Consider the following 22,101-nt stretch of genomic DNA (forward strand, 5'->3'; position numbering starts at 1 on the left):
TTGATTTTTAGAATTATTTATTCTATCAATTCGCTATAATTTCGTTGATATGTAATAATTAATTAGTGATCTTAGTAACAACCTTCCATAAAATTAAAAGGGCTTGTAGCAAATCTATTCTCGATCTTTCACGACACTTGCATTACGCGGTTCTTGATTTCAGAACTCTCGAGGGTTATAACTTATAACACACATCATCGTCTCATCACAACCATCGCTAAAACACATCATCGTCACATCTTCCCCCTTATTTTCAAAACATTATTTTTACCCCTCAAACACTGAAATACACATCATCCTCTCATCGACAACCATCGCCATTATCATTTATCACCACCACCATGGTTATAACCAGTGTCGCCGGAGATACTCTCATGAACAAGAAAAGAACTAAAGGCAAGCAAAAGATTGATATAAAGAAGATAAAAGACCCCAACAGCCTCCAAGTCGCCTTCTCTAAACGCCGCACCGGACTTTTCAAGAAAGCCGCTGAGATCTGTGTCTTGACCGGAGCCCAAATCGCCATCCTCGTTACTTCCCCCGCTGGTCGGTTCTATGGCTTTCGCCACCCCAACACCGACGTCCTGTTTGACGACATTCTGAATGACAGCAACACATACGCTGCCACCAACACCACCAACGGAGGAGAGACGGGAACCACCCAGAAGAACTATCTATCGCCGGCGCCACCGCCTATAATGGAGGAGTTCAATCAACATTACCCTGAGGTTTCGAGGGAGTTGGAGGCTGAGAAGAAGCGGGGAGGAAAGATTCCAGAGAGCAGCGGCGCATCACGTTGGTACGAAGAGCCTGTTGATGGGCTGGATGTGGAGGAGGCTCAACAGTATCTTTGTTCGTTGGATGAGTTGAAGAAGAAGGTTCTGACGAGAGCTGTTGAACTGATGATGATCAACAAGTCTTCTGCTTTATTCTTTGGTTCGAACAACGGCATTCAACCGCCGGTGGATATTCCTTCAAACGCAGTAGTCGACGACGGTGGTTTTAACTTCGAGTACGACAGGAATATTCAGCGTTTAATTGGTTAAGATAGATTAAGTTTTTAATTAATGTCGTAAATATTCAGCGTTCAATTAACTGCTAGATAATTAGATTTTTTTGCATTCTTATTGGGTTTGTTTTTGCCTTTTCAATTTTGTTGAAATATGTAAGAAAATTTACTTGGGATTTAATTGTGTTCTTACAAAGAGATCATATTAAAATGGTCTTTTTGACGGAAACAACTAACCGAGTTTTGGCAATTCTGACCACTAAAGCTTTTGTTTTGTAATTTTGTGGAAGTTATTCTCACTTAATATTATACATAACAATTCATGTATTATATATTGAAATACAACATTTTAAATCACCAATTGTTATGCATGAAGAAAAATTATTGGTTATGGATCAACTTCCGAAAAAATATGGTTCATATTTATTTATTAAATAGAAAGATTGAGATCTATTAGAAAAAAGTCTGCAAACCTTTTTAATAACTCGAAATTGTCATTAATCTCATAATCGCTCTCATAATCGCACAGTAAATTTGGTCGCCCGTAATTAAGATGTTCTTTTATTATTATTTTATTACCATTTAAAATCTATTTTTAATTTAGCATATCATTATCGTAAATTTTGCTGCAAAAATGATTTGTAAAAGTCACACAAAAGAACTTTTAAAAAAACAAAATGAAATAATGAAATTTACATGAACCCTTACGATAGATAATTATTTTATAAATAAGTTAAAAAATAACTACTTATTGACAATTATAAGGGTTAGTTTTATTTTTATTTATTTCAAAAAATATGTATCTTACAAAAAATGATAAACTGTACCCTCTCATTAACCCAACTAAATTATTTTATAATTAAGTTAATTGTAGTAGATGGTTTGATATCCGATTAGCAATTGTTTTAAATTGGTGTCTTCTACTCTCAAGCTCAAGTAAGACTAATAATCAACCAATAACAAAAACAAAGAAATGGAGATGTTGATGAACTAGTCTCGTGAAGCAATTACTCAGGGGCTCATCATTGCGATTTCTTTTTAGTTTTTATGGAGGCAATAAGGCCTTCTGATATTACGAGAGCTTTCGTGGTCTATGTGGTCACTAACAACAAATGTGAACACCATCATATATTGTTGGTAGTGGCTAGTGATGGAACACTTTTGTGGTCATGTGTGGTGAGGAGCACGGATCACCACACCCAATCAGCTTCATTTTCTCTCTATTACTCTATATCTCTCTCTCTATCTTTTTTCATCTCTCTCTACAATTTAATTAATTAAAAATATATATTTTTTTTATTTTAATAATAAAAAAATAAGAGGGATATAGTGGTGAATATCCTAAGCTTTTAGTGGTAGCTAGTGGTATGATGTGACACTCACTACTATAATGGTTAGTGGTGGGTACGACGGATAGCCTAAGAAAAATCGGCTATCTGTAGGTTATGTATGAATTCATCAACCTATCTCTAACAGTCTAACTTCTTTGTCTTATATTAATAGTTCATCTTTTCTTTTATATTTGTTCTAAATAATAGCATATTTGTAAAAATGAATATCTTTTCTACAAAAATACATTTCATTATTAGTTAATATATCATGAAATTAAATTCAACAAAAGGGTAAACTATCATTTCATTTAATAATGTTAATGATAAATAATGTTTCCTGTCATTTCATTTAATAATGTTAAGGATAATTAATGTTTTCTTAATTTGTGTGTATTTTGTTATGGATAATAATTTTGAGACGGATGATATATATGTTAAATTAAATACTTAACTTTATTTATAACTTTAAATAAAAAAATTAGTAGATTTTTTTATTATTATTAATAATGTTGTAGAACTCGTTACTCGGTACCTATTCGGCCGACTACCGAGTAGCGAGTACTCGGATTTGGAAATTTGTGTATAAATATTTTTAGGGAAATTATATATGTCAAAATCAAAAGATAAAATCATAAGTTGATTAAAATATATAAAAAAATTGGATACATGTGAATTCACAAAAAAATGAAAAACACATAATGGTCTCACTTCGTAAATAATTAGTGAAAATTTAAGATAAATATGTAGTAATAATCACATGTGTGTGTTAAATAATAAATCATTAAGTATATTATACATATTAATCACCGAGTTGACCGAACTTCATAACACTACTCAGTTCGTAAGGGGCCGATCGGGGAGTACTCGGGATTATGTAACTCGCCTCGGCAAGGGGGAGTAGCGAATACTCGGAGGAGTAATCGGCCAACTCGGTGAGTTTTACAACACTGATTATTAAGGGAATTTTAGTTTTTGACATACTAATAAAAATGGTAAATTACACGGATGGTCTCTATGGTTTGGGGTAATCTACATATTTAGTCGCTAACAACTTTTTTTTTTTTTTAACTTGGAGGGTCCCTTAAACTGTAGTTTGTAATATATATTTTAATTATAAGTTTTTTGTAAAATACGTTATTTTTTGTTTAAAATTTCAATATGTATTTAATTTTTTATATGAATTTGATGAAAAAAACAAAATTTATATTTATAATTAATTAATATAATTTAATATATAACAAAATATTATAATTATTAATATTATATTTAAATTATAATTAGTAGGTAAAAACGAACTAGAAATGTATAAATATATAAACAAAGGGACTAAAACCGATAACATAAAGTTCATCCCCATTTTGGGGGAAATGAATAGTATACCACCATATTTGGTGTAATACTATTCATATCCCCCAAAATTGGGGAATAAATGGGGGACGGTTGGAGAAGAATGAGGAAGAAATGGGGGAAAAAATGAAGAATGAAAGTGGGATAGAAATGCTCTTAGGATATTGTAATTAATGGAAAATAAAGTCCTCTTAACCGAACGACTACATTAAGAAAAGAATTACCCCTTTCTATCGCGATTGTAGAAGAAGGAATGAAGCCTCACGATCGAAGAAGAAAGAATGAACCCGAATAACCTTATGTTAAATTTTGAAGACTTGATCACATTGCCCTTCTGATAGTGGGTAATCTATGAACCTGGATCGTTGGAGGCATGATAATAAATAATAAAAAATAAAGTTGTTTAGTTCGGGTCAAAATTGTTTTAATTTCTTTTACATTGATTACAAGAAAGATTATACAAATCAATAATAGTAGTAGGCATTGTAAAATTAGTAGTAAATTGAAAAACCGGAACATAACTACCAATATCATCTATGAGCTTTGATTTAGATGGTGTTTTTGCTTGTAGAAGATGTTGAACGGAACATGTCGTTTTGTTGTAGTATTTTTTATTAGGGTAAATTACACGGATGGTCACTGTGGTTTATGGTAATCTACGTGTTTGATTCCTAACATCTTTTTTTAACTCGGACCATCCTTGTAGTTTGATTTTGTTGCATTGTTGGTCTCTGATAGACTTAAAATGACCAATATACACTCACATATTATTTTAATTGTTTTTTTATTATTAACTTACTAAAAAGAAATTGACTAATATGTGTGGGTCCCACCCACAAAATCTTTTTCTCTTTCTCTCTGATATCTCTTTCCTTTTGCTGATAAAACACGAAGGTGAAAAAGATGGTGATGGTTTAAAGGTTTCTGGCGATCCAACGAAGGTTAAAGGCCATCCTTTCCCCCATTCGCCTCCTCTACCGCCCTGTCACCACCAACCCCCTAACTTCATCTTCTCCATTTCATCTTTGACTCCCGAATCATTCTAATGTAAAAAAGATGCCTCTTACCTACCATTTTCTTCTCCTCAATAACTCCAAAATTACTTTGATCAGTTATGTAGATTTGTGAACTCGACTCTTACCTAGTGCTCACGTGTAAATCAGTTATGGAGAAATTGATTTTTTTCGTCGATGGATGTATGGAAGAAATCGATTAATTCATCGGTATCAGAGGAAATGCGAGAATGTCTTAAATCATGGAGGTCACTTGACGATGGAGGCTGGAGGTGGATGCTTGATAACGGAGACCAGTGACGATATAAAGCACCGATTTCCTGTGAAATGGAATGTCGGAAAAGGAGGTGTTCCGACTAAAAGAGAGGGCAATAGAGACGATGGGGCAAGCGGTAGTCGACTTGGCTGGGTCATCGTCGTGAGTCACATTTTGCAGCGATATTTAGGGCACAAAGGGGGTAATTTAGGGTCGGGGTGATGATGAAGCATGTGTACAGTGGAGAGGAGGAGAAAGGGATAAACATGAAAATTTAAAAAATAACGTATTTTACAAAAAACTTATAATTAAAATATATATTACAAATATGATAGAGGTTGAATTGACGACAGACGAAGACAGTCAATTCCAACAATTTCTTGCTCGATATAAACGTATTAAAGATAAAGAAGCACACTTCAGTCTGCGAAATGCGTTAGTTGATCATTTGTAGGAAATTTATTCCAACGCATAAATATGTTATCTATGCATATATAATATTTATTTAAAAATGTGTATGTTTAATATTTATATAAATGTATGTATAATATTTATTTAAACGTGTGTATGTGTAATACTTTTATAAATTCGTGTATAATATTTATTTATAAGTGTATTATAAATATAATATACTTTATTTAATATTAATGTAATGAAAAAATATATATTATATATATGTTAAAACTAAATTAATAGAGAGGTGTGCTTGCAAATATATGTAAGTTGGAATAATCGAATATATTTGGAATATACTTTTTGGGGTTAAAAATGAGGAAAAAAATGAAATATGATTGGAGATAAAAGACTATTTACCCCATTTTTTATTACATTTTTGGAGGAAAAAATGATGATGAATTGGAGATGATCTAACAAACGAAGTGGAAAAGGGAAAAAAAATGTAAATTCAATGAACATTTCTTTTTTGAAAACTAATATCTTTATCCATAAAATATAAAACTTGTCCTATAGATACATAAGGGAAAAAAAATGTAAATTCAATGAACATTTCTTTTTTGAAAACTAATATCTTTATCCATAAAATATAAAACTTGTCCTATAGATACATATCAGATAATTTAGAAAAAAAAAATAATAATAAGACAAAATTACATAAATTATCAATGTGGTTTCCCAAATTTCATAAACTCAATTTTTGTTAATTTTTTTAGACGAACATGATAACAGTGGTTTTCAAAACTTGCATAATGTTTTTTTTTTCTAATATAGTTAGTTTTAGACCACTAGTATGGGGATAATTTGGTTTCCTACGTATGAGTCGAGCCACACATATTAATTTTCGTTTGCTAACCTATAACAAGAATGTTATATTCGAGTATGTTTATATTTCAACGTAATTTTTTTACGCTTTTGTGTTTATTTTTATATATTCTTTCTAAGAATGAGTTGCATAATATATGTTATGTAATAACTTTCGTTCGTTAATTTAAAGAAAACTAATTTTTTTTACGTATTTATTTTTATGAATGTGTCGGTATAAATTGAAAGTGGTAAATGTTTCGACGTAAATTTACAATTTATGTTCGTTAATGTATTTTTTTGTTTTGTTTTGTTTTGTTTTTTTTTAAACTTACTTGTTTTTTTACGCAAGTGTTGGTTTAAATTCAAGGTTATCTACATTTCGACTTTCTTTTGTGTTTAATTTTATTTACGTTTCTAACGTATGATTCGTGTCACATATAATAAATTTCGTCTGTTAACTTAAAAAAATGGAGTTATCCATGTTTCGATGTAGTTTTCTTTTATTTTTTTATTTACTTTTATTTATTTATTTATTTTTTGTGTTTAATTCTATATACATATCCTATGTATGGGATGTGCCACATATAACAACTTTTGTTCATTAACATAAATATAAACTAATTTTTTATGTGCTTATTTTTATGTATATGCTAGCATAACTGAAGCGGTAACGTTTCGACATACTCAACGTAGAGTTAGACCTTTCGTTCATTAATTAAAAAATCTACTTGTTTTTATATGTACTTATCGGTATAAAATCGAGTTTGTTTATGTTTTGACGTTAAAAACATAAAAAAAAAATTACGTCAAAAACATAAAGCAATTACATCGAAATGTAGACAAAAAATTCACCCCGAAACATAAGCAAACGCTAATTTAAACAGACACGTGTATAAAAAATGTAAGTTTTAAAAAAAAAATTAACAAACGAAAGTTCTAAATTTATGTCGAATACGTTGAAACGTTTACCACTTTTAATTTATATCGACACATACATAAAAATAAATACGTAAAAAAATAGTTTTCTTTAAGTTAAAGAAAAAAAAGTTATTATATATGACGCGATTCATACGTAGAAAACATATATAATATTAAGTAGAAAAACATTTAAAATTTACTTTGAATCATAGACGGATATAATACATTTATTCATGACGCGATTCATACGTAGAAAACATATATAATATTAAGTAGAAAAACATTTAAAATTTACTTTGAATCATAGACGGATATAATACATTTATTTTAGTTAACAAACGAAAATTGTTATATGGTTTGATTCATACATAAAAAAAACGAAAATAAAACTAAGCATGAAAACGTTAAAAAAAAATCAAAATATATACAAACCCGAATTTATACCAACATGTGCATAAAAATATATTATTTTAAAAAAGAATTACCGAATAGGAATTTAAAATCAAGTTGAAATGTTGATCACATTGAATTTATACTGACACATATATAAAAACAAAAATATGAAAAAAATATATTTTTTTTCTTTGTTGAAAGTTATTTTGGACATTCAAATTATATATAACACGGGGGGATAAACATGAAAATTTAAAAAACGAAGGATTGAGAATAACATTTTATAAATTTCAAAGTGAAATGTGAAATTGAAAATTTAAAAAGTAAAGGTGAAAAAACCATAAATTCTTTAAATTAAAATATAGAAAAAATTACATAAATGGTTCCTATGGCTTATCATTATCACAAACTCAGTTATTGCTATCTAAAAAGACCAAATTACCCTAATACTAACAGACTAAAACTAAAGTTGTTAGCAAAAAGACCTATCATGTAAGTTTTGGAAACCACAGGGACAATGTGCGTAAAAAAAATAATAGTAATGATTGAGTTGGTGACCTTTGGTAAACCATAGGGACTATTTATATAAATTTGTGTTAAAATAAATAATAAAGAATCGAGGTAACGACCTTCTTAATTAAAAGTTTGATCAACTTAGGGTAAGAGTCCGTTTGTTTGCATCTTAATACCACTTAATAAGGGGTATGTCTGAATCGGTAAGATTCAGACCCTTTGTTTACATCTTATTTTGGGTTCTTAATCTGAATTTTACCACTTACCGATTCAGATTTGAAATCCCAGCTAAAATTAAAAAAAAAATGCCCTAATCCTTTTGTGTTCGGCTCCTTCTCTCGCTTCAATCGCGTGGCTTCCATCGCCATCTCCAGCCACCGAAGATCTCCCTCCTTATCGCCATCTCCTGCCACCATCTCAGCCTACCCTTTCGCCCCGTCGCAACCCTCGCAGCCTCGCCATTGTCGACTCCAGCATCAGCATCGCATCAGGTTCGTTTTCTTCTCTTTTCTCCTCTTTTTTTCTCGGTTTTTTTTCTGATGTTTTTCAAATCAAATTCGTTTTCTTCTCATTTTCTCGTTTTCTTCTCTTCCTCCCTATCGCCATCGTTTTTTTTTTCTGATGTTTTTTTTCTCGTTTTTCCCCCTGTTGTTCTTCAAAATCTGTTGTGTCTTTTGTATGTGAAATTTATAATCGGAAATACCTTCATTGAATTCTAAAATTATGTTGATTGCTGAAATATGAGACTAGATTTCTAGTTGCTGAATTGTGATTGATTTGTGCTGTTATGTGAAATTTGTAATGCTGAAATATGTTGTTCATTTGTTGAAATATGTTGCTGATTTGTAATTGATTTGTGCTGTTATGTGCTCATTTGTGTTGATTTTGGATGTTTATGGTTAGATTTTTGCTGTTAGATGCTAATTATGTGCTGATTTTTGCTGTTTATGCATTAATTTTTGTTATTAAGTGTTGAATTATATTGTTATGTGCTGATTTGTACCATTATGTGCTGATTTATATTGTTATATGCTGATTTGTTATTGAAATGATACTAGATATGTCACAAAAGAAGCCTAGGATTAGTTGGAAGGTAAAAGCTATTGAAAAAGCTTTTCTGGAAGTATGTTTGGAAGAAATTACAGTTAATGGTAGGGAAGGGGGTAGTTTGAAAGCACTCTCTTGGAGGATTGTAGCAGAAAAATTAGCAAAAGAACATAATTTTTTGTGGACCAAAAGCAAATGAAGAATCGCTACGATTACTTAAACTCAAAGTTTTTAGCTTAGTTGAAGTTAAAAAACAAAACCGGGAATGTTTATAATCCCGTAACCAACACCTTCAATCTTTCAAAAGAAGAATGGCAACTAGAAATGAAGGTATTTTACATTTTTATAATAAAAAAATATTATTATGCTTTAATAATCTAATATAATAATTTTCAAGCAGTCGAACAAACATGTTGAAAGTTTGAGAAGAGCGCCACTACCCTTCCCCGACCTTTGTACATAATTGTTTGAAGGCGCGACTGCGACATGTATTCATAGTTGGGGACCAACTTCTACCCTTCCCCGTCCTACTCAAGAGTCGAGCCACTATAGTTTGCATGACTTTGATGACATTAATTGCACTCAACAAGAAACTGTAGGTCTCAGTGACGAGTCATCCGCTCAATCAAAAAAACAAAAGACTACAAATACGACAAAAAGTCAAAATAAAAGTAAAGATAAGGGTAAAGATGCATCGAATTCGAGATTGCTTGAAATCGGGGAAGATATTGCCACAGTCGCTAAAATATTTGTGGAAAAGCATACTTCTTCAAATTTTGATGCGTATATGCAAAAGTTGGAGAAGTTAGGATGGAGAATATTTGATCCAAGATACACTACTGTTGTTGCTATTTTTGGTGAAGGTGCGGATAAGAGGCACGTGTGGTTAACCATTGATCCAACTATTTGTGAGAATTTGGTCAAGACTGTTGGAGCACATTATGGAATGTTTCGCTAAGTAGATGTTTTGAATGTTTTGATGTTTTTTTAGATAACTAGATGTTTGGTTTGAACTAGATGTTTTTTTTTTTTTTGGATTACTTGATGTTTGGTTTGAACTAGATGGTTTTTTAGATTACTTGATGTTTGGTTTGAACTAGATGGTTTTTTGGTTTACTTGATCTTTGGATTACTAGATTTTTATATGAAATGAATGAGATGATGTTTTGTTCAGAATTTTGAAGTTATATGTTGTTAATATAATTGTTATGTATTTTCAAAATAACAGATTGCTTATGGATTCGAATGAAGAAATTGTATTTTTCATTTTACTATGTTGCTATTGGTTGAATCTAGCATCCAATATAATTGGAAGGGCAATTGATAATGATTCGGAAATGAGCGGGCATCAACATACACAAGAATTGTTACATGGAACTTCTACACAATGTCATGAGCTGATGCATCTTTCACATGAAGCGTATGTATTTTTATGCAATCATTTTAGACGAAACAATTGGTTGCAAAGTCGTAGGCATATAAACGTTGAAGAAAAGATGGCTATGTTCTTGACAACTATAGCACATAATAAACGGTTCGGGATTATCAAACGAAGGTTTCGACACTCCACAGAAACAATTCATAGATGCTTTCATGAGATGCTAAATGCAATGATGCTTTTTGCAAAAGAGGTTATGGTGCCAAAGAATTCTAATGCAACCGTGAATTCATCAGAGAGACATCGTAGGCTAAAAGAAATCTTTCCTGGAGTAATAGGTTCGTTAGATGGAACTCTTGTACATGCAGTCGTGCCTGCTGATCAACAAACTCGCTACAGGGAAAGAGGGAAAGGTGAATGCTTTCAAAATGTTTTAGAAATTTGTGATTTTGATATGATATTCACATTCGTATGGGTCTAGGTATAACACATGATTCTCGAGTTTTGAAAGAAATTGCATTTAACCCGACTTCAGGCTTTCCATTCCCTCCTCCAGGTTTGTAATTCTTTTTAAATTTATTGTAAAATATGATTTTAAATTTCTATATATAATACTTCCTTCACTCATGTGTATAGATAAATATTACCTTTGCGATGCTGCATACATCAATATTCGTGGATTTATGACTTCTTACCGCAACACGAGGTATTGGTTAGCCGATTTTCGACGGCAACATGCATTAACTAAGGAAGAAAAATTCAATAATGCACATGCGCAACTCAGAAATGTTATTGAACGTGCTTACGGAGTTTTGAAGGCGAGATTCCCAATCCTAAAGCAAATGACTCATTTTCTGTAACATCCCAAAATTCAAGGCTAAAAGTTTCATTTTTAAATAAGATATTACATAAAACCATTAGTACAAAAACATTCATTATAATATCTCATGACAAACCAAAGTGTCAGTAATCAAAACATATTATCATAAAACCATATCATAGTGTAATCCCAAAGATCTCATGTGTGGAAAACATAGTTTGATGCGTTGCGATCGAGCCGACTCCTTTCCTTGAAAACAAAATACCTAAAACCAAAACAGAAAACCTTAAGCACGAAGCTTAGTGAGTTCCCCAGATTCCACATACCATACAAACCAATTGATCTATACATGTCATACATAGCCAAGAGCCATACATAACCAACATATCCATAATAAAGTAAGGTGTTATGTGCCAAACATAGTCTTGCTAAGGTGCTATGTGCCAAACATAGTCTTGCGGTTATGCCACGGGGCCGTACGTGGTCTTCCTGGTCAAGCCTGGGGCCACTCCCTGGGTCTTACAGACAAGTGCCAAGGGCCACCCATGGTCTTTCATGCAAGTATCACAAAGACAACTATACATACTACTCTATTAGGCTACTCCGCATATAGTGTTCCAGGAGCCACCTCCTGGTCTTTCATACATAACAGCATACAGTGCGCCAGGAGCCACCTCCTGGTCTTTCATACATATTGCCTAGGACTAACCCCCGGGTCTTCCTATCATACATAATAACATACGGTGTGCCAGGAGCCACCTCCTGGTCTTTCATACATATTACCTAGGGCTAACCCCCGAGTCTTCCTGTCATACATAGACTAAATGGGCCGGCATTGTGGCCGTAGACCCATACAAACAGTGAGGAGACTCACCTCATACGGCTGAACTTTGCAGATAATCCTCTGGCTGCTGTCCGATAATTCTCTCTGAACCGCTGCTCCACTAGCTCCCCGAGCTACTAATATCAACATAACACTTAGTTCTAAACTGAACTCTAGAAGTCAAACTAAGTCAACTCTGGTCAAAGTCAATCTTTCTGGCTGACTCTACTCGCCGAGTCAGTCCCCTGACTCGTCGAGTACATATACTCAGAACTCTCATAATGCGACCCAACTCTCCGAGTCACCCCAAGACTCGTCGAGTTCAAAGATCTTTAAGTCCCATCCTATCCAACTTACTGGGTCACCATTCAACTCACTATTCTGAGCCTTAACCAGAAGGGGTTAGTGTTTCGCGACCTAACTCGCCGAGTCCATGACAATCTTCAGCAGACTCGCCGAGTTGTTCTTCCAACTCGTTGAGTACATGCCCATCTTCATCCAACTCGCCGAGTCCACCCATGTGACTCGCCGAGTCTCTTCAGATCTTAATCCATACAGTGGCTTTTTGAGCCATGCAGGGGCTCCAACTCATAGATCCACCCTTCCCAAGTCTATTCCTCACGTAAAGTTGCAAACTTTACGTGAAACCAAAGAGATATGGGCTTAAAACACTCTAGGGCTAGGGTTTGTGACCAAGGGGCTTCACCAACAACTTATTGGCATAAGCTTTATGGCTTTCTGGATCCTTAATAGCCTAGATCTGAGGTAGCAACCTCAGATCTACTCCAAACTCGAAATAGACCTCCTCAATACTCAAAATGCCTAAATCTCAATCATAAGATAGATCTAAATGCAATAAGGTCAGCTTATTACCTCAAGGGATCTGAAAAGTCACACCAACTCTGTATCCAAGGCTTCCTCTTGCACCACTATGAACCTCCTTTTCTTCCAAGCTTCAAATCACTTCACCAAGGCTAGATCTTGCTCAAAATGGATATGGTGGCTAGGGTTCGGTATTCTAGGTGAGAGAGACTGCAAAGGAACCCTAGGGAAGAGAATGAGAGGTTTAAATAGGGCACCAAGGCCCGAACTTAGGGTTTCCCAATCTAGACCGGACTCACCGAGTCCACTCTTTGACTCGCCGAGTCGGTCACTTACTCTTCGACCCAGATCCCGCGCGGACTCGTCGAGTTCCACCCTGGACTCGACGAGTTGACCCCTTTGACTAGGGTTTTCCTTTCCTATCTTGGTCTTTCTGATTATGGGTGTTACATTTTCCTTTTTCAGTGCAAAGAGATATAGTCATTGCTTGTTTTACAGTCCACAATTTCATAAGGAAATGCGATATTAGTGATGAGTTATTTATGACATTCGAGGAGAACAATGGTCAAGCACAAAGGGGAGAGAATGATGGCCAAAACGTAGACGGTATGGAATGGGGTTCACAAGGCAATGAATACATGGATAATTTGCGTGATTAGATTGCGAATCAATTACGGCCAAATTAAATTTGTAGGATGTTATTTGGATTTTAGTATGATTTTGTGGATTTAAAAATATTTATGTTTGATTTTGATTTATTCTAAATTTGGATTTTATATGGTGTTTATATATTTTTTAATACGTATTGAAGAAATTTATTAGACTATTTTCTAAACAAACACTTGAATTCAATAAAAATTAAAACAGAAGGGTAAATTGATTATTTTAATAATTTAGCACAACAATTTAGTGGTTCCAACCAAACAACTTATTAAACATTCAGCTTTTAAAATTTCAGATCCTCTTAAAGATTCAGATATTAATAAGTGAGATGTTAAAAATTCTGAGCCTCAATCTTTGATGTTAATAAAGGAAATCTATTCTCGACATTTTAGGGCTTCATATTTTCATTATTCTCTTGATTTTGGACATCTTTCTTTGTTATAAATAAATCTTTCCTACAAATCTACAATTACTTTCAACATATTATAACCACACTCGCATTACACCCCATTAACGACTGCTTTCCACCGTCTTCACCACCATGGATATAACCAGTATCGACGGAGATAATCCCATGATCAACAAGAAAAGAACCAAAGGCAGGCAAAAGATTGATATAAAGAAGATAGAAGACCCCAACAGCCTCCAAGTCGCCTTCTCTAAACGCCGCACCGGACTTTTCAAGAAAGCCTCTGAGATCTGTGTCTTGACCGGAGCCCAAATCGCCATCCTCGTTACTTCCCCCGCTGGTCGGTTCTATGACTTTCGCCACCCCAACACCGACGTCCTGTTTGACGACTTTTTGAATGATAACAACAAAGACGCTGCCACCAACACCGCCACCGGAGGAGAGACGGGAACCACCCAGAAGAACTATCGATCGCCACCTCCACCGCCACCGACCATAATGATGGATTTCAATCAACACTACTCTGAGATTTCGAGGGAGTTGGAGGCTGAGAAGAATCGGGGAGGAAAGATTCCGGTGAGCAGTGGCGGATCACGTTGGTACGACGAGCCTGTTGATGGGCTTGATGTGGAAGAGGTCCAACAGTATCTGTGTTCGTTGGATGAGTTGAAGAGGAAGGTTTTGACGAGAGCTGTTGAACAGATGATGATCAACAAATCTTCTGATGCGTTTTTTGGTTGGAACAATGGCATCCAACCTCCGGTGGATCTTCCTGAAAGCACCGGAGTTGATGGTGGTTTAAGCTTCCAGTACGATGAAGATTTTCGGAAGTTTTAGATACATTCCGGCATTCTTTGGTTTTGTAATTAAGATAGATGAAGTTCTTAATTATTGTAGTAAGTATTCAATTCATGGTTGAATCAATTATTAGATATGGCGAAACTCGTCAATTAGATTTTTGAATTCTTACAGCGATTAATTGATTTTTCCAATACCATGTTCTTAGGGTTTTCTTTTAAACAAATACGCAAAACAAGTCAAAGTTTTGAAACAAAATCATGGGTGGAATTGGTTGTGGGGTTCGCGAGAGAGAAACAAATCAGTGACGATGACCGGAGAAGGAGGGTGGTGGTGGCCGGAGGTGGCACAAATCAATAGAGTCAAATGGATATTTTCGTCTTTTCGAATGGGTGTAATAAATTTAGGAGTAAATTATACGAATGGCTGGTTTATATAATTTATACTTTTAGTCCCTGATTTATTTTTTTTACCTTGATTGTTTTTGTTATCTCTTTTACCTAAAAACACTATTCCAAATTAAGACCAATCATATAAATTATTCCAAACTATAGGGACGATTCATATAATTTACTCTAAATTTAGGGAAATTTTACCCAAAAATAACTCGGTGCGTCATTTTGTTCCATAAAAATTGCATTTTTGTCTACTATTAGAACCCTTTATGTAAGTTTGTTATTACAGGGACCTTTTTTGTATAAATAGATAATGGTTGTAAGTTTACTATTGCAGGGACCCTTTATGACTATTTATGTAACTTAATTTCTACAATTTTACTATAAAACAAGGATATTTTCTGTTATTTTTAGAATTCCTACTATTATACAATTTCTGTTTTTTATTTTTTCTATTTCAAGGAGAAGCAAGGATACAGGGCCATTTCTATAAGTTTGTATTTTTCATAGAAGTAAGGACACATGGAAGAAATAAGGACACAGGGACAATTATATGATAATGACATCAATATAAGAAAACTGCATATAAGGCATAACAGGTGGTTTTTGAACATAAATGTAAGAAAATTGCATGAATTTTTAAACTAATTTTTAAAAATTAAGCAACAAATAAAAACATATTTTTAAACTTTAAGCACCAAATCCTATTACTTGGATGTTTAAAAATACATTGCTATTTACATCATGTCTCAAACTACATTGCTATTTCTTGCTTAATGTTTAAAAGTTGTTTTAAAATTTCTTGCAGTGCCAGAAATAAACGTTAAAAAAAATACGGTTGGAGCTTTTAATAACTGCGTTTATAAGTACCTGATAAAAAAAAAAAAAAAAAACTGTGTTTATATTTTAAATTATAACATTAGAATTAACGATTTACAGATTAAAATCCTTATAAAACATAGAAAAACCAAAAAGTTTTGAAATCTAATATTTTAGTGACCAAACAGAAGAATTTGGCTTTAAATCAAGGGGATCAAATTACAGAAGAAATAGTCTTAAATTATCCAACAACATATAACACAATTAAAAAAACAAAAAAAGCCAAAAACTTAAAAGTTCTAATTGTATTCCTTATTCGAGGCTATGCGAATATCAAACTAAATGTTTTATTATCTTAAACATTAAAACAAGTAAAAATCAAGAAAGTTTTTAAGCAAAAATGATGAAAGTGGGTTAGTGATTAAGCTCAATAAATGATCGAGAACCTCATTGCACTAATTAACAAGTTATTTCCATTGTACAAGATCTTAGCTATATATTTACAACATATGCAATGAACGGAATCGGCGTTCTGATTCACGGCGGCGGTTGCTCGGATATTTATCCTCAGAAATAGCAAAGCGCGATATCGCCACTAACATCAGCAACACTCCTAAACAGAACACCGCATAACAATGGCGACCCAATTTCTCTACTTCTCCATGTACGCTCTCCATTTCCATCTTCTTTCTCGTTTACAGCACACGAAAAGATGATTGATTTATGATTAACGCAATTGCATTCAACAATCAACAGAATTATATAAACAGGGTACAAACCACTCACTCCCACAGTAAAATTGAAACAGGGGGATGCAGTGTACATGTCAATGGTATTTTGTTGGCTGCATCTTCATGGTTATCCTGTTTCTCAAAATTTATCAATATTTGGAAATCCGATTCTTTTAACTCCATAAGTTTTTATAAAATTTCTCCATGAATATGAAGCGTTACATAGGTGGAAATGCAAGAACCCATGGAAGGTAAAGAAAAACCATGGGCTTGGTTCTGGAAAAAGCCAAGAAAAACTTTGTTTTTTTACAAATTAATCATTATTTCAAACAACTTTCTTACAATATACCATTTAAACCTTTATTTTTAAAGTTTTTCACCAAAGAACCAAAGCATAACAATGCTACGAGTTCAAGCCCCGCAAGGCTAAAGCTATGAGTTCATGAGATGGATCACTCTTTCATCCATTCCAAGCGTAATATAACCCAATGTTTTTTCATCACCACAATTTCAATATAAAGTCTAAACATAATATAATCTGACGTTCCTGTGAATGTTGACACAACAAGCTTATAATGATCTCCGTCTCTTGTAAAATCCGACACAACAATCTTACAATGATTTCTGACTCTTGCAAAGTTTGTCACAATATTTGTGCTAGAAACACAAAACCTCAAACCTAGCCTACTGTCAAACCGAAGATGCTCAAAATGATAATGATGAAGCTCAACCCAACACAGTACAAACAATTCCAAAAAGAATATGACCTGTCCTCGGAAGAACCGGCCTTACCCCTAACGAGTTCTTCCATGAAGAAGTCAAAAACATGGAGCATCAACTAAGAAGTCAAGTTGGGAAAGCCTTGGGTCAACATTTTAGAATACGAGGATATCACGAATCAACAACAATCTGAATGTAGTGATCGTAATTATTAGGGCCAAGATCCTTAAACCTATCCAGGACCTCAGATCTTAAAGGTGTCCCAAGATCCCGAACATACTTCAGGATCTTGAACACCACCATTATTATTTCCTAACAAGTTTAACGACTATATTTCTTGTTTATTTCTCACGTGTATAGAAATGGTCAACATAATACTCATTCACAACAAATAATCACTGCAACCAGGCATAAAACCCGGGAATGCCAAGTCAAAGCACGTTGCACATACCGGTTCAACAGGATCCCAGAAATATAGGACTTTTAGTTACATAACCCAGACTATAAATACACTTGTAAAACTCACAAAACGTACATAATTCTCTAACACCTTACTCATCTAGACTCACTTTATCATTTGTAATCGTACTATCAAGCTCATCTCTGTAATTTACCTTCAAATCAATAAGATCATACAAGACAAGTGATCATTATCACCTCCTAAGGTTTTATGCCAGAGATCCTTGTAAAGATCAATGGCTTTCCTTGTAAACCATCTGTGTTATTTTGATTTCGTAAACCATCTGTGTTATTTTGATTTCAATTCCATATTCACATTAATAACAACACCACAACCTCTCATGCAATTTGTTTGAAATCCTTCTAATCGATTATTGACCAAAACAGTAATGTCAATCAAGGGAATTCAAATCAACGTTGTCTACAACAACAAATTGACTCAACACCAAAGTGGTCACTTGTAAGACGATATAATCAAGTTGGCACAAACTTAATAGAACCTTTTTTTTAACAAGACAAAGTGTTGCCTCGCTTGGCCACACTAGCAATTGTTATAGATCATCCGAAATAGGGTCGTACCTTTAATGGATGTTCAAATCCAACCACTAAAAAGAAAGAAGATATTTGAATTAAACACTTACACAACCTCATTGAATATGTAATTTATTGGCTATTTAAATGAAGATGATGCGACATTTAACGTTTAAGAACCACAAAAACAGCAACAAGGAGGGAATAAACCCACATCATTGGCATCCTTCAAACAACAAAGGAGTGAATAAGTGCTAAGGATCATTTATGAATTTAACGAATTTAGTAATGTTAACAAAGAAGATGTCGATGACCAAAAACAACATCGATCAAACCTAAAGGAGATCAAGATGGAGAAGTTACACATCATGGAGGAGCACTAGCTTGCAGGAAAAACAACAGTGTAAAGATTTATTGTTGTATCTTTGTATGCATGAACATTGTAACGACCCAAAATCAAGGGTAAAAATTTCGTTTTAATATAAATAAAACATTAATACCATTTAATTCAAACATTTCAAATCATAGTCAATTAAATCATCTATCAGAGTTTATAGCAAAATCATTCATTGCGGAAATCTTAGGTGTATGCGCTGCGATCAATCCGAGCTCTTCCTTTCCAAAACGATGATACTTGAAACCATAAACAAAACCTATAAGCACGAAGCTTAGTGAGTTTCACAGAGCATACCATACACACAATCCACATATCACATATCCTGTTAGTTATAAAAGCTACCTGTATCACAATTCTTGCTAGCCATAGAAGCTACATATAACACATAAGCCATGCATACCAAATCCTGTAAGGATATTGTGGGCTCCCCCAGGGTCTTACACCATTGTGTCATGGGCTACCCCACATGGTCTTTGTAGCACCTGGTTCTTGGTACGTACTCTATTATTAAATCTTCATTTATTTTCACATTTTTAGCCTTGGACTCGGCGAGTCGAAGGACTGACTCGCCGAGTAGAAGCGGGATGAGGCACGGGGTTTGAGCTGCGGACTCGGCGAGTAGTTGCTTTTTGGACAAAACCCCTAATCCAGGGGTTTGCACCCTATTAAAATGACCTTATACAGCCTCTTTTCCCCCTTAATGCTTCCAAACGCTCCTCATAGCAAACCCTAGCCGTTTTGTGAAGATCTAAGGATTTTTGAGTGATTCTTGTGAGTTTCGATCTCAAGGAAGAAGGAAGATCATAGAAGGATCAACAGGGGACTAAACGATTTGAGTTTGGTTCATCATTTGCAGTCTTTGGAAGGTATAAAGTCTGAACCTTGCTCATTCATTTGTTAGATCCCTCTTTGAGGTGATTTAGGGCTTTTTAAGCCATTTTTGGTGGCCAACAATGTTTGCATTCATGGTTGGGGGTTTGGGCTTCTGTATCACGTCATTTTATGAGCCAATAATTCAGATCTAGGTTGCTTTTTGCACCAAGGAAGGCCCCATGCAACAAAAGAGCCATTTTAGAGCCTTTCAAGCTCTTATGTCCCATGCATGCATGTAAAGTTTGTAACTTTACGTGCTAGATCGAGTTTAGGGGCCTGGAACTGTCATTTGGTTAAGTGTTGTACATCAGAAATCGAAGTTCTTGGTAAGGAATGAGATAGGCTCGGCGAGTCCATTCCTGGACTCGGCGAGTCCAGAGGTTTTGGTCCTATATATCAGTAAGGGTCATAAGGACCAGTTGAGTATGGAAGGGTTTTTAGGAGTCCCGGGGAGTGACCCAACGTTCTGGACTAATCAAAGTGTTCTGGGAATTCATAGTACTTGGCGAGTGCATAAACGGACTCGGCGAGTCCAAGGCAATCTTCATGGTACTCGACGAGTTGTTCATACAACTCACCGAGTCGGATGTGGATTCAGTCGGTGTTCTTTTAGAAGGAAAACTTGTCGAGTCATTGCCTAACTCGACGAGTAAAGACAGGTTTGAGGTCTAATGGAAGGATATGGACTCGGCGAGTTGGCGAGCCAAATCGGCGAGTCAGGTGAACTAGAAGCTGACTTTGACTTTGACTTGGTCAGGGGTAAATTGGTCATTTTACCCTAAGAATGGATGTCAATTTCTGACTGAGTGTTTTGTGGGAATTATAGCCGGAGGATATCTGGAGCAGCAACAACGACAGCAGTCAGAGGATTCCCGCACAGTTCAGCAGCTACTACGAGGTGAGTTACCTTCCAGTGGCAGTGGGTCTAAGGCCACAATGCCGGCCCACTAGTAGGAGTGTATGTTTAGATGATTGTCTCTGTGATATTCATCTAGGGCTGCTACTACTTGTGTTATGTTTATGTGCTAGTATGATATACATATTATGTGGTAGTGGTAGGGGTGAAATAGTCCCTAATGTCCGGTCGAGAGGACCGAATGGGAGACCAGCACCAAGGTATGCTAGTCAGTATCCGGTCGAGAGGACCGAAGGGGAGACCAGCACCCAGATATGCTAGTCAGTATCCGGTTGAGAGGACCGAAGTGGTAGGTCGGGCACCCAGATATACCTGACAATATATGTTTGTTATGTGGTACGGTGGGGGAACTCACTAAGCTTCGTGCTTACGGTTTTGAGTTGTTGTTTCAGGTGCCTCTTCAGCGAAGGGGAAGGAGCTGGTGTGGTAGCTGCATATCACACACTCACTCTTTGATTTCCTTACTACGATATATTCTGGGATTTGTACTCTGACATTATGGTTGTTTTTATGTTTTGGTTCGGACATGAAATATGATTATGAAATGATGATGTTTATTTCCCAAATGTTTTCCAAAGTGTTGATTTGAAAATGAAATTTTTGGCTGTGAAAATTGGGTCGTAACAAGTTGCTATCAGAGCCCTGGTTTGAGGGATTCGGACACACCTTCAGGAGTGTCTGAACTCAAACCAAGGGATTAAAGGATTTCAAAAAAGAAAAAGTTTTCTAAAAGATTAAGTAAAGAGTTTTAAGAAAGAACGAAGTGTGTGATGTGCGCGATCGGCCGAGCTCAAGTAAGTATTCCCCAAAGTACCCATACAATGTCATACTATGTTTATCAGTTTCAGTAGAATAGCATGCTAGAATAGGACTAAGGATCTAGGAGGATGCCTTACGTGCTTGTTTTTGTGTTCCAGCCTTATGTGAATTGCAGGCTAGAAATTGAGTAGACAGCAGTAGGATAGTCTGTTTAGGTTATGCCTGATAGTATGAGTTCAACATTGATTGCTAGTGTAGTTTTTCATTATGTGAATAGAATTCCTTGAGTAGTTCCTGTATCTGAATGATGCTTGCTTTGTGCTTTGTGGGACTCCAATTAATGGGAGTTAGCCATTAGGTGAATACGTTACATCACATGGGATCAGGATTGGATAATCTCAGAGTGTTGGATTTGGCCCGGCTGCGTAGCTCTCGTTTGAGTCCATCCGTGGTAGGGACGAGTCTTTTACTCGAAGGATTATTCGAGCCTCATCACATGTGATGGTATTCAGGTGATGGCTAATTGGCATTACAAGAGGCCTTCAGCAGATGAGGATTGGTTTAAGTGGAGCCAGAGATTTTCCTAAGGGTAAGCCTAGGTTAAAGATAGCAGTGATCAACAGCGGTAAAAAGGGACCTGGTGGAGTCAAGGCAGTCCTTGAAGAAGGTACGGATAGATGTGGAAGGTAGTATGGGTCCGT

General features: G+C 35.0%; 3 protein-coding genes across 3 annotated transcripts; all 3 read left to right on the forward strand.

Annotated features, from left to right (window-relative positions):
- Nucleotides 1-214: 214 nt before the first annotated feature.
- Nucleotides 215-1,126, forward strand: LOC144998512 (agamous-like MADS-box protein AGL62). The gene has a single exon (XM_078958259.1). The coding sequence runs from the start codon at nucleotides 342-344 to the stop codon at nucleotides 1,044-1,046; it is 705 nt and encodes a 234-aa protein (XP_078814385.1). The 5' UTR covers nucleotides 215-341; the 3' UTR covers nucleotides 1,047-1,126.
- A 9,298-nt stretch (nucleotides 1,127-10,424) lies between these two features.
- LOC145006806 (uncharacterized) lies at nucleotides 10,425-13,589 on the forward strand. Its single transcript, XM_078965854.1, has 3 exons — nucleotides 10,425-10,878; nucleotides 10,947-11,021; nucleotides 13,396-13,589. Exons 1-3 carry the CDS (start codon nucleotides 10,425-10,427, stop codon nucleotides 13,587-13,589), a joined length of 723 nt encoding a protein of 240 aa, XP_078821980.1.
- Nucleotides 13,590-14,134: 545 nt separating this feature from the next.
- Nucleotides 14,135-14,839, forward strand: LOC145006817 (agamous-like MADS-box protein AGL29). The gene has a single exon (XM_078965861.1). The coding sequence runs from the start codon at nucleotides 14,135-14,137 to the stop codon at nucleotides 14,837-14,839; it is 705 nt and encodes a 234-aa protein (XP_078821987.1).
- Nucleotides 14,840-22,101: the final 7,262 nt, after the last annotated feature.

Source organism: Lactuca saligna, chromosome 1 (assembly GCF_052625555.1).
Source record: "Lactuca saligna cultivar CGN05327 chromosome 1, ASM5262555v1, whole genome shotgun sequence".
Classification (NCBI taxonomy): Eukaryota; Viridiplantae; Streptophyta; class Magnoliopsida; order Asterales; family Asteraceae; genus Lactuca; species Lactuca saligna.